General features: G+C 40.0%; 1 protein-coding gene across 2 annotated transcripts in view; it reads left to right on the top strand.

The window, feature by feature from the left end:
* Nucleotides 1–14,512, top strand: part of TTC17 (tetratricopeptide repeat domain 17) — a 94,089-nt gene that overhangs the window by 66,253 nt on the left and 13,324 nt on the right. For both annotated transcript variants that reach the window (XM_081061895.1, XM_081061896.1), the window contains 5 exons: nucleotides 3,689–3,948; nucleotides 4,411–4,564; nucleotides 11,013–11,133; nucleotides 13,077–13,236; nucleotides 14,135–14,218. In XM_081061895.1, coding sequence (XP_080918021.1) covers nucleotides 3,689–3,948; nucleotides 4,411–4,564; nucleotides 11,013–11,133; nucleotides 13,077–13,236; nucleotides 14,135–14,218 — 779 coding nt within the window. The remainder of the gene's footprint in view (nucleotides 1–3,688; nucleotides 3,949–4,410; nucleotides 4,565–11,012; nucleotides 11,134–13,076; nucleotides 13,237–14,134; nucleotides 14,219–14,512) is intronic.

Below are 14,512 nucleotides of genomic sequence, written 5' to 3'. Positions count from 1 at the left end.
CACATAGTCTGTCTTCCTTTAGGAAGCATTTTGTGACTGCACTCAAATATATTTTCTCTAGAAAAAAAAATAAATGGACTCGTTTTCTCACTGTTGAATGCTTATAGTTTTGTGTCTTCAACTTGATTATAAATTAACGTAATTGCTCAGGGTCAAATTCCTGAGGTTCATATTCTTTTTTTGTTCTGCCTGTGTGGCTTATAGCATGTAGATGGGCACGTAGTAGGCTCTAAACAAGTAAAGACTGGTTTATTTGTCTTCTCACTCATAGCACATTTATGATATCCCTGTTCCTCACCTTTATTTAGTGTTGTTTTTGTGGGGATTGCTGTCACCTTAACCCCAGCAGCCTTTTAAAAGACCTAATGGCTGCCAGCAGCGGAAGCCTACAGCAAGTTCCACAGTCTCTCTGGATTTGAATATTGATTTCCATCAAGGAAAGCCCCTTTCTCTAAGAACTTTTTAGTACTCTTATATTACCCAATGGTCAGGACACAGGGAAGCATTAACCTTTGGGGACTCTTGGCAGCTAAACAACATGACTGCTTTCTAAATAATGGCAGTTACTGAAAGGAACTAAGGCTTCCAAAATGTATCCATAAGCAGTTCTAACTATACACTGGCGAATTAGTTACCTGCAATCTCCCTTTGGTCAAAAGCCAGTTTTCTTTAAGCCCATATTCTTGCTGTGGCCAATTCTGTCAAAAAAAAACAAAAAAACCTTTCGTGTCTCAGGAACGAGGTGCAAGGAATCCAGTGGTGTCCATGAGAGAAGGAAGGAGAGGCAGCTAAAATAACGTGGGGAACAGTAGGGACAACAGTGTCACTACAAGTTAGGTGCCAGGCAGTTCCTCCAATTAAGTTGCTGTGTGGGGTCCCTAGAGCAGCCCTGTCGAGCTGCTCTCCTGGGTTAGCGACTGAGAAATTTGTGAATGACGTAGAATGCAAGTCACTATGCTAAAAGACAGACCTGCCTTTCTGACGCTGACCATTCTGCTGGGTTGACAGTACCTTAACACGTGGCAAGGTCAATCTTAGAGTTTCAGAAAGTCTCGAATTACTAGCAGGACAAGGCAAAGATAGGAGTAGCAGATTCTCAAGAACCTCACAAACCAAATTATTTCTGAGCTCTCATTAATTCATTCTGTGCCTTCTGTGTGCCAGGTACGATGTTGGACAATCGGAAGATAGTAACAGACAAGATAGAAACTGAAAATTAAACCTTTTGTCAACCCTACATTTGTATTACTGGCCACATAATATAAGCAAGTAACCAAACCATTTTTGTCTGAACAGCTGTTGCAAACCCCCATTTTACTTGATGCTTGTTTGTTGTTAATAATAAGCAATAGAAACAAACAGATTGGTTCAGAAAATCTAAAAGAAACTTACTTGAAAGGACAGTAGCACATTTTGTAGTCATTTGTCACAAATAGAAGACCCCTGCAGCTTTTTCAAGAAAGATTTCCGTTGGTAGTCTGGGCCCGACAACAGAGCTTCCCATTTTCTGGAATAGAATGAGGGATGGAAGATAGCGATGCCACCAGAGCATCTTTCCTGTGAATCTTCTGTGCGTAGGGCTCAAAGCTTTAAGTTACTTTTAGCCGTGGTAGTGAGCCATCTTACTCACGCCCAGCTTCCTCAGAGACTAATACTGTGCATTTCCAAAATGGGTTACCACTGTGGCTGTAGGTCTAGTTGATAAGGAAATGAGATTCCTGACCTTAGTATTAGCCTTTGTTATACCATGTTCTGAATCACTGAACAAGCCAGAATTACCAATTGAAGATTATGGGGATAACTTAACCAGGATGATGTAGAGTAGCATTTTGTAAGCAATCAACCTGAAGCTCTCAGGTTGTCCACTGGGTACCTATTACAAATGAAGGCATTCCATTTTGTTACTTGTTTTTGTACCCCATCTACTTCCAAAAAGGTTTGGAGGTAATGTTCATGGAACATACAATATGAGATTCAACCATCAGCTCAAACTTTAAAAAAAAGTTAAGTAATAAAAATTAAAAAAAAAAAATAGGACAGCACTCTATTAAGAAACTCAGACTAATTTTTCCCTAAGTGTCCTAGTTACATAAGCATAGAGGGAACTTGTAGGGCTGTGTAACCATTAGCACATAATAATGGAAACATACTTCTCAGGAGGGAGATACTTTTTTAGTTTTTGGGGGGATTATTGGGGAATAGTGTGTCTCTCCAGGGCTCATCAGCTCCAAGTCGTTGTCCTTCAATCTAGTTGTGGAGGGCGCAGCTCAGCTCCAAGTCCAGTCGCAGTTTTCAATCTTTAGTTGCAGGGGGCATAACCCACCATCCCATGTGGGAATTGAACCAGCAACTTTGTTGTTGAGAGCTCCTGCTGTAACCAACTGTGCCATCAGGCTACCCTCTGGAAGCTCAGCAGCAGCTCCTTGTCTTCAGTCTAGTTGTGGAGGGCGCAGCTCACTGGCTCATGTGGGAATCAAATCGGAGCTTGTGCTCTAACCAGAGCCGTCTGGTCGCCCCAGAAGAGAGAATTTTTACTAGGCCATTGTTCTGGGAAACATCCATGGGAGTTTTTACATAGGAAACGTGAGCAATATAACAAAAAATATCTTGATAACCATTTTCGGAAGAAGATTATACTAGTATATTGCCATTTCTTATTAGTGAAAATGGGAGCCTTCATGTGGAATTAGGATAATTTCCCATTAAACAAATCATTGTTCACTTAAAGCAATCAAACTATATGGTCTGGACATGCAACTCTGATATTTCATGTGCTATTTGAATAAAGCTTGAATAATCCCACATATTAAATAAGTAACATATCATAATAAACTTCATCTTTGCCATCTATGTCCTGTGTCTAGAGCAAGTTGATCTTTTCAAACAAGTACATGTATAAAATAGCCATCTTCCTGCTCACTAGGGTCGGATGATTACCTGCTGTCTAACTGCTGCCATTGTTTTCAGCCAGGCTTTTGACAAAAGCCACTTGACAAAGATGATATTTTATTATGACTTTCAAAGATGCTGAATGGTATTTTTATGAAAGTGGGCTAGAGAAGTGCCTCTAAGCAGAGCCAAAGCTTTTCTCAAGCAACATTGGAGTCACTCAAATGCTTGCATGAATACTATGCAATTTCCTTTGGGGTGGGGGCGGTAACTAGAGAAAAAAATCTTTCCCCAAAATTTGATCTACAGTTAAAGGTAAAACCTTTCTTTAAATTTTTTCAATTACAGTTGACACTCATTATTTTATATTGGTTTCAGGTGTACAGCATAGTAGTTAGACATATTTATATTATTTACTAAGTAATCCCCCCCAGTTAGTCTAATACCCACCTGGCACTGTCCATAGTTATTACCATATGATTAACTACATTCCCTATGCTGTGCTTTACATCCCATGACTATCTGTAACTACCAATTTGCACTTCATAACCCTTTCACCTTTTTCACCCAGGCCCTCATCCCCACTTCCTGTCTGGCAACTATCAGTTTCTTCTCTGTATCTATATGCACCTTTATGTTTATTGCAGCACTAAAGTAGCCAAGATATGGAAGCAACCTAAGTGCCCACCAATAGACCATTGGATAAAGAAGATGTGGTATACATATACAATGGAATGTCACTCAGCCATAAAAAAAAATAAGACTAATTTTTAATAACATGCTGGCACTTGAATTTCAGGTACAGTGGTTGAGGAAAGCAATGGTTCTGATGAGATGGAGAATTCAGATGAAACAAAAATGTCAGAAGAGATCTTGGCTTTGGTGGATGAATTTCAACAAGCATGGCCTCTGGACGGCTTTGGGGGAGCACTAGAGATGAAAGGACGGCGTCTGGACTTGCAGGGAATACGGGTACTGAAGAAAGGTCCCCAGGATGGAGTGGCCAAAAGCTCTTGCTATGGAGACTGCAGAAGTGAAGATGACGAAGCAACAGAGTGGGTAAGAGTTGCCAATTTAATTCTTAGGAAATTGTAGCCCAGGTCTTGCAGGGGTAGGGGTTTCTTAGTTTACAAAGGGTAATGTTTCTGCTGGGTATGTAGCAGTATTTTACTCCATACTCCAGTCAGCCTTCATGTTGGAATTTCATGCTCCTTCTGTATTGCTAGCTCTTCTGGGAAGCAGAGGAAATGGGATAGGAGTGAAGCCACACTCAAAACCTGGAGATTTGGAACGGCCCACTTGAGACATCTTAATTTTCAGTTTCCTCTATATACTCTTCAGGGCTAGGTTATTATGTTTATTTCACTAAGCATTTTTTCATTTAGACCCTTAAGAATTAAACTGAAGGACAGAACTTAACCTTAGCACAGGACTGGCTATTCTTAAAGCCACCAATTTCCACAGCCATTGACAGATTTGATCATTGGTCTCACTTGTCACTAACATGTTTCCATTTCCCAGATCACATTCCAGGTCAAACGTGTAAAGAAACCCAAAGGAGATCATAAAAAACCTCCTGGGAAAAAGATAGAATCAAATCAAGCAGAAAATGCACATCGTTACCAAGCAAACCTGGAGATCACTGGCCCAAAGGTGGCATCTCCTGGGCCACAAGGTAAATTCGAATGTTTTAAGAATATGCCAGGTTATTCTTTCAGTTTCCACCATCTCCTTTCTCACAAAGGATGTGTTTGTGACTTGTGTTTCTGTTCATTTGGGCTAAGTGAACAAGAAGCCAGTCTTTGGTATAAAAAGTTTGATAGTTACTTCGCTTTTTTACCATTGGCTGTTTGGCTCATATTCTTATTATCCTATTGATTCTTAACTTAAAAGTCTAGGTTATTGTTTAAAACTGTGGGTTTGAGACAGGCTTCCTGGGTTCAAAACCAGTTTTGCCATTTAGTTCCGTATGCCTCGTTTTCCTTATTTATAAAATGGAATAACGGCATCTATCTTATAGAGTGGTTATGAGTTTATATGAGTTTATACATGTAAACTGTTTTAAATGAACTGGGCACGTAGGGCTCAATACATATTAACTATCTAGTAATATCTTGTGTGTCCGATGTCTCTTTAGTTATTGAAAAAATGCTTTAGAACTACTCCCCAGAAAGAATGCATATACATCAAAACTTGACATGTGCTTTCAGGGTTCATAGCTGTTCCAAAGTCCATCTCTGGACTCCAGGTTCAGGGCCATTGCTATAGGTCCAGTTGACTTTCTTTTCCATCAATGAAACAGTGGTGGTAGAATTTCTTTTTAAAAAAGTCTTTTGAAATAAAAAGATATTTTTACCATCTTGGACTTCAAAAACTCAAGGTCCCTTCCTGAAAATGTGTCTTATTTAATTTGGTGTGAGTACTTACCAAAGCTCAAAGCAGAGGGCACACAATCAAATAGCTAAATCCCAGAATGAACTGTGACTTGTGAAAAACAGTAAGGACACCAAAAAGGACATTTTGTCATGACTGGAGCTAAAAGCGTGAAGTAGCTTTACTGTTTAAGGAACATAGCATGTGTTAACAGGTCACAAAAGAAACTTCCTCTGTTAGGTGTGTCTTCTGTAGCAAGGAAAAAAATGTTCAAACTGTAAAACACCATTATGGAAATGAACACTGCAATGGATTAAATAGTAAATGTAATACAATCATAAAAGAAGAAAATTTTGATGGTTATTTATATACATTTAAGGGGGAAAGGACTTTCTAAGGCTGAGAGAAAAAAAAGATAATTGTAGCACCAGAAAATACCACAAAATAGAAAGACAAAGGACTAACACAAAGTATTTTTTGCAGAATATTTGTATATATGTACAGACTATATAATAAGCAAAGGATATCAATATCATTTTAAAGAGCACCTACAAATCAATAAGAAAAAATACAGCACTTCAATAAAATATGTACAAGTACAGGGACAGTTCATCAAATACATACACACACACACACACACACACACTCACAAACAAATGGCTGCTAAACATGTGAGACAGTGTTCAGCCATCACTGGCAACAAAATGCAAACATAAACAGTGATGTACCACTTTTGCTTATCAAATTGTCTTTAAATGCGTAATAAACCATGAGACTTAATAAAATGAATTATGCATTTGGGGATAGTTTGAGTAGATATATCAGAAAATTAAAAAATATACCAACAATTCTACTTCTAGTAATTTACCCCAAGTAAATCATCTTCCAAACCAAAGATAGAAGTACAAAGTTATTGATCACAGGCTTGCTTATAATAAAAGTTTGTAAACAACCTAAATGTTGTTAATTGCCTAAATAAATTACAACTGTACTGCACAGACAAGATGTTTGTAAATTTGTAAGTAAACAAAGCAGTTTACAAAACATTATACAGGCATACCTCTTTTTTATTGTGCTTCACTTTATTGCACTTTGCAGATACTGTGTTTTTTTAACAAATTGAAGGTTTGTGGCAACCCTGCATTGAGCAAGTGTACCGTCGCCATTTTTCCAACAGCATTTGCTCACTTTGTCTCTGTGTCACATTTTGGTAATTCTCTCAGTGTTTCCAACTTTTTCATTATTATTATATTTGTTATTGCAATCGGTGATCAGTGATCTTTGATGTTGCTATTGTAATTGCTGGGGGGAGGGTGACATGAGCCCCCAAATAAGATGGCAAACTTAATCAATAAATGTTGTGTGTGTTCTGATTGCTCCACCACCTGGTCGTTCGTTTCCCCATCTCTCTCCCTCTTCCTCTCCCTCTCCTCAGGCCTCTATTCCCTGAGACACAACAATATGAAATTAGGTAAATTAATAACCCTACAGTGGCCTCTAAGTGTTCGAGGGAAAGGAAGAGCCCTATGCCTCTCACTTTAAATCAAAAGCTAGAAATGATTAAGTTTAGTGAGGAAGACGTGGAAAGCCAAGATAGGCGAAAAGCTAGGCCTCTTATACTAAACAGATTGTTGATGCAAAGGAAAAGTTCTTGAAGGAAATTAAAAATGCTACTTCAGTGAACACAGGAATGATAAGAAAGCGAAGCAGCCTTATTCCTGATATGGAGAAAGTTTCAGTGGTCTGGATAGAATCAAAACAGCCATAACATTCCCTTAATCCAAAATCTAATCCAGAACAAGGCCCTAACTCACTTCAATTCTATGAAGGCTGAAAGAGGTGACGAGGCTGCAGGAGGAGAATTTGACGCTAACAGAGGCTGGTTGAGGTTTAAGGAGAGAATTCACTTCCATAACATAAAAGTACAAGGTGAAGCAGCCAGTGCTAAGGGAGAAGCTGCAGCAAGTTGTCCAGAAGCTCCAGCTAAGATAGTAATGAAGGTGGCTACACTCAACAACAGATGAAACAGCCTTATATGGGAAGAAGATGCCATCCGGGACTTTCATAGCTAAAGAGGAGAAGTCAATGCCTGGCTTCAAACCTTCAAAGGACAGGCTGACTCTCCTATTAGGAGCTAATGCAACTGATGACTTTCATTTGAAGCCAATGCTTATTTACCACTCCAAAAATCCTAGGGCCCTTAAGAATTATGCTAAATGTTATCTTGTGCTCTATAAATGGAACAAGAAAACCTGGGTAACAACGCATCTGTTTACAACATGATTTACTGAATTAAGTCCACTGCTGAGACCTGCTGCTTTTAAAATTCTTACTTCTCATTGACAATGCACATAGTCACCAAAGAGTTTTGATGGAGACATACAAGATTAATGTTTTTTTTCACACATGCTTACACAGCATCTATTCTGCAGCCCATTAATCAAGGAGTAATTTCAACTTTCTCATCTTATTTAAGAAATACGTTTTGTAAGGCTACAGCTGCCATTGATAGTGATTATTCTGATGGATCTGGGCAAAGTAAATTGAAAACCTTCTGGAAATGATTCACCATTTTAGATGCTATTAAGAACATTTGTTATGTTCTTAATACATGGGAAGAGGTGAAAATATCAGCATTAACAAGTGTGGAAGAAGCTGATTCCAACCCTCATCGATGACTTTGAGGGATTCAAGACGTCAGTGGAGGAACTAACTGCAGCTGTGGTGGAAATAGGAAGAAAACTAGAATTAGAAGTAGAGCCTAAAGTAGAGACTGAATTGCTGCAATCTCATGATAAAACTTTAATGGATGAGGAGTTGCTTCTTACAGATGAGCAAAGAAAGTGGTTTCTTGAGATGGAATCTACTCCTGGTGAAGATGCTGTGAAGATTGTTGAAATGACCACAAAGGGTTTAGAATATTACACAAACTTAGTTGAGAAAGCAGCAGCAGGGTTCGAGAGGATTGACTCCAGTTTTGAAAGAAGTTCTACTATGGGTAAAATGCTGTCAAACAGCATCACATGCTGCAGAGAAATTGTTCATGAAAGGAAGAGTCAATCAATGTGGCAAAACTTCATTGTTGTCTTAATTTTTTAAATTGCCACAGCCACCCCAAACTTCAGCAACCACCACCCTGATAAGTCAGCAGCCATCAACATCGAGGCAAGACCCTCCACCAGCAAAAAAGGTTATGACCTGCTGAAGCCTCAGATGATGCTTAGCATTTTTTGGCAATAAAGCATTTTTTAATTGAGGTATGTATGTGGGTTTTTTAGACATAATGCCACTGCCTTAACTATACATTTAATAACCTACAGTGTGATGTAAACCTAACTTTTATGTGCGCTGGGAAACAACAAAAATTGTGTGATTCACTTTCTTGCAGCATTTGCATTACTGTGGTGGTCTGGAACCAAATCTACAGTCTCTGCGAGCTGTGCCTGTTTGTAGAGAATAGATCTATTTTTGTAAAATAATAAATATACTGTATTTTGACTACATTTTGTTTCACATTTCAGTATCTCTGCAATTGAGATTAATCTTAAAATTGATGGTGTCTTAAATAATAATTGGCAGTGTTTTTCTTTCTTAAATCATTATTGCTTGCACCTTAAAGTTTATGACATCTTAAATTTGGTGAAATATACTAAAGTAGACAATCACATAGGAACCCAAGTGTAGAAGAGAATATGCGACAGTGTTGTAAGTGGTCATCACTGAGTGCTGATCGGGAAATAGGTGATTTTTTATTTTCTTCTAATGCTTTTCCATTTTCTAAATACTTTATAATAAGCCTATATTACTTTCACAAACTACACATTTCTTGTAAAAGTGAAAAGTAAAGCTCAGTATGATTGAGAAGATAGGAGAGCACTTAAGCAGTTTTAATTGGATTCAAGTAGGTGGGCCCAGGTGGGGCACTGACTATACTTCAAATGAGAACATGGAACTACTTCCTGTCACTGAAGTGAAGCGTTCTAAAGCATGGAAGCATGAGAGAAGAATGGAGAGGGGCAGTGTCCCAACTTTCATGTAAATATGGATTCTGTCCACTCCAAGCAATAAATCCTGACAAAGTTCTCAAGCACATTAAAGTCCAAACTTCCTAGTGTGGTGTGCAAGACCCTTTATCACCCAGCCTCTCTCTGCCCTTCAGCACCATTCTCTGAACCAACCTTGCTCTTATGTCATCTCCTTGCCTTTGCACACACTATTCCCTCTGCCCAGAATGCCCTTATGCCGCTTCCGAGGTGCTAAAATGTTGCTCATCCTTAAACTTCAAATCAAGTGCCATTTCCTCCTTGGTACTTTCAGGCAGAATTAGCTCCATCCTCTGTTCAATTATTCTATACCTTCACACTAGCACTTATCCTATTGTATTCTAATTACTTGTTTATGCTTAACGTTCCTCATTAGACTGTGAGCTCAAGGTCAGGCCCTCCTATTATTTCTCTCTATGTCCATGTTGTCTTAATACAGCCATTTATAGCTTATAGTAGATGCTCAATATTTGTCAAGTGAGTTTCTTAAGCATAAAAGAAAAATAAGCTTTATTGTAAAACTTACGGTTTAATTCTTGAAGTTATTTATTTAAACAGGGTTCATTTGAAATTCTTTCTACCATCTATTTTATTAAAGTCTAAAGCCCTGCCTTTATCTCAAACAATTTTCTGTTTGGTGAATTTTGGTAAATTCCTATAGTACAAAAAGAGCTATATTGAACCAAAGTTCTCCTTCCTGTCCATTCCATTGTAATTCCTTCAGAAGAACCACTCCCAGACAAGACTTGCATCTGCTCTTTTCTTGAGGACTCAATCAAGTGAAGGGCCTACACCAAAAGGTAGTACCTGTGAAGGGTATCAATAAACAGCTCCAAAAGCCCTATTTCGCTTTAAGTAGCATGGTGATTGGAGCCATGCACGTTAGTCAACAGGCCCGATCCTAGCTCTGCCACCTGCTAGCCAGGTGACCTTGAGCGAGTCACTCGATCTGAGTCTCCATTTCCTCACCTGAGAAATGAGGATTAAAACCTGCCTCATGAGGTTATGAATGTAAAGCACTTAGCACAGGACCTGAATACATAGGAATAGAAATAAATGATGACCTTTCATTATCATTATTACTCCCCATCCCGCAGCTTTTCTTTGTAGCCGTGGTTCTCTCTGTCAGGAGTGATTTTGCCTCCACCAGGGGACACTGGCAATGTCTGCAGACGTTTTTTTGTTTGGCACACCTGGGGAAGGGGTGCTACTGGCATCTAGTGGGCAGAGGTCAGGAATGCAGCTAAACATCGGGCGGGGCACAGGACAGCCCCACAACACAGGATTAGCCAGCCCACCGTGTCAGTGGTGCCAGGCTGAGAAACCCTGCATTGGAGATACGTTTCTCCTAAGTTAGAGCTGCCTTTATAAAATCAAAAGGCAGAGGGGTGAAAATTCTGTTTGGTACAAATGTTAACATTGAAGAATACCTTACCCTTATCTCATGTTGATCAGTCTTAAACCCAGCGAAGGACTCATTCATTTTTTTCATCATCTGTCTTTGAGAACAAGGCTTTACTCAAAGACGATCTTTATTCCGGTTGCTACGAATGACAAGATTTTAATTAGTTCTCAATATGGTAGAAATTCTGAAAACGAGAAAATGATTAACACCCTTAAATACACCAATCTAGGTGAAACAGTCACCAGAGCAGAAGTCACTGTTCCTTTGCAGTTGTGTCAACTGATGACATACTTTCGTTCCAGGGAAAAAGCGTGACTACCAGAGTCTGGGATGGCCCAGCCCAGACGAGTGCGTCAAACTCCGCTGGGTAGAGCTGACTGCCATCGTGAGTACCTGGCTTGCAGTTTCTTCAAAAAATATTGAGTGAGTATCCTAAACCTCTCCCTCCTTGATGGCATCTGTGTCCTGGTGACCACACTGGGCCTCCACTGACTTCAGGGATGCCTTTCCTGTCAGCAGCTATTAGGAGACTCGTCCTTTTTAGGGTTGGCGGGTCCGAGGATAACCATTGGTGACCACAGCCCACAGACGAACTCAGACCATTGCCCTGAACAGCGCATGTGCCCCCTTCTCAGTGCTTTCAGCCACTTCGTCAGCTGTCCAGAGTCATGGATCATTTACTTAGTTTGAATCTAAGACTGGATCCCTCTGTTTAGAAGCATAAAACCTGTGGTCTCTCACTGACTTCGAGGGCTGGCAAAGGGAGCAAGAGCAAATGCGGATTTACAGAGCTTTCAAAGCACAAGCCAAGCCAGGTCGCCTCTCTGAGAACTGCTTTTTCCTCCTTGGACACTCATTCTCTTTTGTTGGCCCCTTTTCTACCCTTTTAGTGCTGGAGTTCCCCAAGATTTACCACTAAGTCTTATTTTATAATCACTCTTAGTCAGGCTGATCTACTCCCAGAACTTTGGTCACCATTGACGTATTGACAATTCCCAAATTTGAATCTCCAGACCAAGCTTTCTTCAAATTCCTGAACCCATCTCTTCTGTCCAGTTATCTACCTGGCCTCTCTGCCTGTATCTCTCAGGCATCCCACATTCAGGAAAATTAAAGTCATCATTTTCTTGCCTGCTCTCCTTCCAAAAAAGCATTGGGTTTTTTTTGTTTGTTTTTTGTTTTTGGTTTTGTTTTCTATTTATTATTCTCAGTAAATAGCTCCAGCGGTGCTGAGCCCAGAAGCCTGGGAGTCATCTTTAACAGTCCCTCTCACTTACCCCTTGAATCCAGTGTGTTGCCAATTCCTATCACGCTTACCCTCTGAGTATTTTGCAAAACCATCTACTTTTTTCCATCTCCATTGCTGCCTCCTTAAACTAGATCACTATCATCTGTACTTAGATTCATTCAGAAGCCTCCTAGCTGGTCCTCTTGCTTTTTTCACTCTTGGTTCTATTCAGTTCATTCTCTCCACAGTACTCAGAATTCTTCTTCAAACATAATCAAATAATTCTTAAAATGCTGTAATAACTTCACTGCTACTTACAGTGATCCATAAAGCCCTTCACGCTCTGTTCCTGCAGTGTACTGACATTGTACCATGTTTTTGTCTTGCATAAGTTAATAATTCAGTCCCTTAATAGCAGGGACTGGGCATGTTTTGTTAATTATTATAGCCCTGGCAATAAATTGGGCAATGCCAGTTTGCCATGTCAGTATATATGATAGTGCATAATAACACTTAGCCTGTATATAGCAGGGAAATGACCATTGGGACCATTGTATCTATATATAAGATGTAAGGGAAATTCTTACATCTTACATATAGATACAATGAACAGCTGTTTCTGTATAAAATTTACTATCTAAATTTCAGGTGACTTTTTCTGTGGGAGCAAGTGTGTTTCTGTGCATAAAATGAAAGTAAAAGATAGGAGCCAATTGTGGGAATGTATCGCTATCTATACCCTGGAAAAAGAAGTCCAAAAAGAAAACCTACCTGGTTTGAAACCTCCTCAGTAAGAAAAGGTGGCCAGAAGCAGTGAGCCAATCAGACATCATGATGCATAGAAAGGAGGTAGCTTGTGTAGATGGGGAAAGACATGGAGTTCCGGACTCAGAGCCCAACACTGCTGCTTTGACCTGGGGTGTAATCCTGATTCACACATTCAACAAATAGTCATGGCCAGGCCCCAGAGTCCTCGCGCCTGTAACATGAGAGTTCAGACCAAATCGCTTCTGAGCTCTGAGATTCTGTGCTTGCAGACAATGCTAATAACGTAGTGACGCCATCACCGGCTGATTATCAGGACTCTGTCGCCACCCACTCAGTTTCCCCGGCTCATGTGGTCATCTCCGTCTTTCAGCATCACAGAACACATAGACTTTGCCACTCCAATCCAGCAGCCTGCGATGGAGCCTCTCTGCAACGGTAATCTCCCCACGAGCATGCACACCCTGGACCACTTGCATGGGGTTTCCAACCGAGCCAGCCTGCACTACACAGGCGAGAGTCAGCTAACAGAGGTGCGTGCCCCGCTTTACTCAGCCTGTCTGTAGTTTTTAACCCCACAGTTAGGGTGCCGTTAATAGCAGAATGCACAGTGGTCAGGCCATATTTTTTTGCCTTTATTTTTGGTTGGCTGTCATCTAGGTGGCTTTAGGCTAAACCTAACTTCTTTCAGTCCCTGAGACTAAGCTTATGCTTCTTTGTGTGGACAGGAAATTTTCATTCTGATTCACTCCTCTAGGTGGGTAGCGTTCTGCTTGCCAGACAGAGGCTCTTGCAAGAAATATTTGGGGCAGTTAATTCTCCCGTTGGCATCTAAAGTAGGAAGGGAAGGAGGGCAGACCCAGCATACATACCAAGAATATCAATAATATTGCAAGAAGAATTGGGAAAACATGCCACAAATGTCTAGCAATAGGGGGTTTGTTAAACAAATGTCAGTGTAGATGTAAGATACTAGTATACAGTGGAGCCATCAAGAAAGATGTAGTAGAAATACACTTTCCGGCATGAAGAAATGTGAAGAATATATTATGTGAAAATGTAGGTGACAGTATACAGTGTGATCCCGTATTCTGTGAGAAAATTAATATGTGTATACATAGAAAAAAGATAGATATATAGAAAGATATTCAAGTAGTTGTGTCTGGGTGACAGGATTATAAATGGCTTTTTCTTTATTTCCTATAATGAATGTGTTTTCCATGTCTATAATTTTTGTTAACTGCGAGAGGACTAAAGGGATGGTATAATGGCCTTAAATGTGTCTTCCACAAAATGCCTTACCAACAGGACCTCAGCGTGTTCCCAGAGAGATGATTTGCTTGTGAGGTATAGTGCCCAGCTCAGCATCAGCAGTGTCATCTAGATCCTGCCTCGTTTTCATTGCTCTAATCTACCATCTTCCTACACCAGGTATTGCAAAATCTCGGCAAAGACCAATATCCACAACAGTCACTTGAGCAAATTGGCACCCGAATTGCCAAAGTTTTGGAAAAGGTAAGTCATCCTGTAGTGAAGCTGGAAGCTAGTGCCACCCTTCTAACTTTTCCAGATTATTTGCCACTAAGTGGCTCTAACCGCTTCTAATAGTTACTTAGCATTTGGTAACTTACGGGATAACTTGAAATAACCCCACACAGAATGTTTCAGTCACTTTTCCATTCACTTTTCCATCACTTGGTTAGTATTTTTGCTGCTTTACTTACCTTCTATGATGAAACCTACCTAATGCATTTTCTCGTCCTTGCTCCAGCCTGGGTGTATGTAGGTGGTGGTACTGGGAACATGGAA

The sequence above is a fragment of the Rhinolophus hipposideros genome (assembly GCF_964194185.1).
Source record: "Rhinolophus hipposideros genome assembly, chromosome: 10".
Classification (NCBI taxonomy): Eukaryota; Metazoa; Chordata; class Mammalia; order Chiroptera; family Rhinolophidae; genus Rhinolophus; species Rhinolophus hipposideros.
The sequence above is the reverse complement of the archived record's forward strand: the minus strand, read 5'-3'. Positions and strand labels throughout refer to the sequence as shown.